Below are 2,764 nucleotides of genomic sequence, written 5' to 3'. Positions count from 1 at the left end.
CCATCAAAAGTTGGTAGGCGGAACATAACGCCTGATTGGTTACCCTGTGCATCAAGTCAAGACAAATCAATTCCAGATAATGGATCGCTGCAGAGCTACTGAACACATTCCAATACACTGGGTGGCGCTATTCACCTCTACGTTGGTTTGGATACGCTGTTAAACAGAACTTTCATTGCAACGGCTAAAAATCAAGGAGATGACGCGGTCCTGCTAGCCCCAATGACCAAGGACGCAGACGCCGTGTGAGGTGCAGGACAAAATGTCAAAAAGTTGCCCGGAGCCGCTGAGAGAAGCAGCGAATTTGATTGAGGAAGCTCTGAGCAGAAGTCCAACGGCTCCGGCGGCTCAGTCACAGCAGATACCGGCCGCTCAATCACGTACACCTGTCCAAGGTAAGCTAAGTAATTTCATGTTAGCCAGGTGTGCTACTCATTAATGATTCGGGACACACGTGTGGGTTAAATTAGATCGACTCGAAAATGTATTTGTATGTGGTATTATGATGTTTCGTGCGCGACACGTTCGTTGTTAATTGGTGGAGCATAAAACCCGCTAGTTAGCTAATGGTGTTAGCTGGTTTGAGCATCCCAAGATAGAAGTAGAGACTGTTTGAGCTGACTGGTGACCATTGAGCGGTGACGTTTTTCTGTGTTGCAGCGGAGGTAGCAAGGCTCTTTGCGCCATACAACATTGGAGCCAGAAGGAATATGACGAGACGACCAGCACAAGTCCAAGTTAGCCGAAGAAGCTACACACATACTGTCTGTTGTTTGGCTGACCACAATGCGGATAAAATTCCAAGCGTACTGGTTAAAGCTGAACTTCTTACTTCAGGACTTGGAGAGCAAAAAGTAACATTTTCAGGTCAGTGCGAAACTAGGCATTTACCAAAACAAAACAAATTCTGTTCATTGAAATTATTTGCATTTAATTGTATAGTGACTCAAACGTAATTCATTTTAATAGTGTGAATAATAGTTATCACAGGCTATTTGCTTAATTTAAGGTGAGGTGAGTTATGATTTTGTTTTGTTTTTCTCCAGGGAATGACCACGATCCCATGGTTATAACAAATAAACTGATGGAAGTGTTTCCGAAGCTCCAACAAGGGGGAGGCTATGAACTTCTAAAACTTGTAGGATCTACTCGCAGTCGAAATCTTGCATTGCTTCAGTGTCCCAGCACTGGATACACCCTTGCCTATCTGAAAGATCCATCGACGATGATTGGACAGGCTACAATCTACATACGTCCACTTCAACAGGATCTACCCTTAGATTGTGTACATAAATTTACAGAGACCTAGTTTAATACATAATCAAAACAAAGATTACTGGTGACTTTTAATCATTAATTAAAAGCCATTTGTTGTTAGGAGAGCTCACGTCCTGCCTCTGGTCCAGTCATCCCCTGCATCACTTGTCAGATGGAAGTTCCCTTTTCAGAGATGAAGCTGCACAGATTGAGCTGCAATGGGTATGTACTTCCTAAAGCAATGCGAGGGTAGCATATTCATTTTCTTTGGGAATATGTCCTCTTGGAGTGTTGTGCGCACAAATAAGCCAGTATGACCATTTCGATTCTGTTCACTTCAAGGACACCCATGGAGGAAAGAGAACAAGAGGGAGGCCAAAGGGAAGAAAATGATAGTGAGACAGCCCTAGTCAGTGACAGTGTTCCAGTGAGGTCTGAAACATCAGCTGAGAGTGCAGTAGTTCCAGCAGTGATTGTCAACGAGGAGTTGGATCGCAAAGAAACAGACAGTGGTATGTGTCATCACAATAGTGTTGCTATAAGATTGTGTGTAACTGAAAAGTCAATAGAAAGCGAACACTTTTAATATATAATTGGATAAGATAATAGTTACAGGCAATTAATAACATGCACCTGTTTTTTTTATTTTTCTAATATTTAGTTTTTGTTGAATGCCGTTTTTATGTCAACTCGGCGTTGTGACAGATTTTTAAGCTATTGGGTCTCGCGTTTTATCAGTGAAATAACATAATTTTCCTCCTGTTGTGTAGAGTGAGAGGGTATCTGTATATGCAGGTAACATGCCAACTCACAATATGTCTCTGGAATAGATAACTTTGTTGTTGTTTGTTTAGAATGGAAGATTATTGAGGAACCCACTCAAGCTGCCAAAGTTTTCAAAGAAAATCTGCTAAGGGAACATGCAACTGGGAAACCGCTTAGAATGAAGATGGATGTAAGGGAGTCTGAAGAGGACCGGGAACGGGAGCTTCTCTTATTCTATAAACAGCAGCAAGAATGGGCATGTCCACTTCATTGTACTCTGGTTGGTAAGTAATATAAAGTTTATAATATAAATACATGTGAGTGACGACTACTGACACAGGCAAACGGTGTAAACAAAATAGGAGGTTTATTCTCTCCTTAAAAGGAAAAACCAAACAAATGTTCAGGGGAAAAGGGGCTAGGCGAGACCAAAGCAAAGAAACATGCAAAAAGGGTGAACACTTCCCTAACTGACCTAATCCCCCCCCCCCCCCCCCCTTTACTCTACCTCGGGCACGGATGAGGCCCGCTAACCAAAAGTACAGGGAGTGGTCCGCCCAGGTCTTGCCTAGTGTATCTAGACAGGCAGTCAGCTACGGGTGGTGTATACCCATGGGTCTCTTCCCTAACAATATCCCCTTCCCCCACCCCCCCCTGCAACACAGGAAGAAAAATGTTTAACTCAAATAACAAACAGTATACAAAACAAATGTAACATACACACTAACCCAAAGAGCCCACG

General features: G+C 42.8%; 1 protein-coding gene across 1 annotated transcript; it reads left to right on the top strand.

The window, feature by feature from the left end:
• Positions 1-262: 262 nt before the first annotated feature.
• On the top strand, positions 263-2,314 carry LOC144382982 (uncharacterized). Its single transcript, XM_078097988.1, has 6 exons — positions 263-395; positions 661-867; positions 1,047-1,285; positions 1,379-1,479; positions 1,600-1,769; positions 2,112-2,314. Exons 1-6 carry the CDS (start codon positions 263-265, stop codon positions 2,312-2,314), a joined length of 1,053 nt encoding a protein of 350 aa, XP_077954114.1.
• The last annotated feature ends 450 nt before the right edge of the window (positions 2,315-2,764 follow it).

Source organism: Gasterosteus aculeatus, chromosome Y, assembly GCF_964276395.1.
Source record: "Gasterosteus aculeatus chromosome Y, fGasAcu3.hap1.1, whole genome shotgun sequence".
In the NCBI taxonomy this organism is placed as follows: domain Eukaryota; kingdom Metazoa; phylum Chordata; class Actinopteri; order Perciformes; family Gasterosteidae; genus Gasterosteus; species Gasterosteus aculeatus.
Note: the sequence above shows the minus strand (reverse complement) of the source record. Positions and strands in the feature narration are given on the sequence as shown.

Excerpts from the sequence above, each read along its gene's own strand:
- LOC144382982 (XM_078097988.1), top strand. The coding sequence starts at position 263 with ATGTCAAAAAGTTGCCCGGAGCCGCTGAGAGAAGCAGCGAATTTGATT. Across the intron at positions 396-660 it reads ATCACGTACACCTGTCCAAG|CGGAGGTAGCAAGGCTCTTT; the intron begins GTAAGCTAAGTA and ends TCTGTGTTGCAG. Across the intron at positions 1,480-1,599 it reads CACAGATTGAGCTGCAATGG|GACACCCATGGAGGAAAGAG; the intron begins GTATGTACTTCC and ends GTTCACTTCAAG.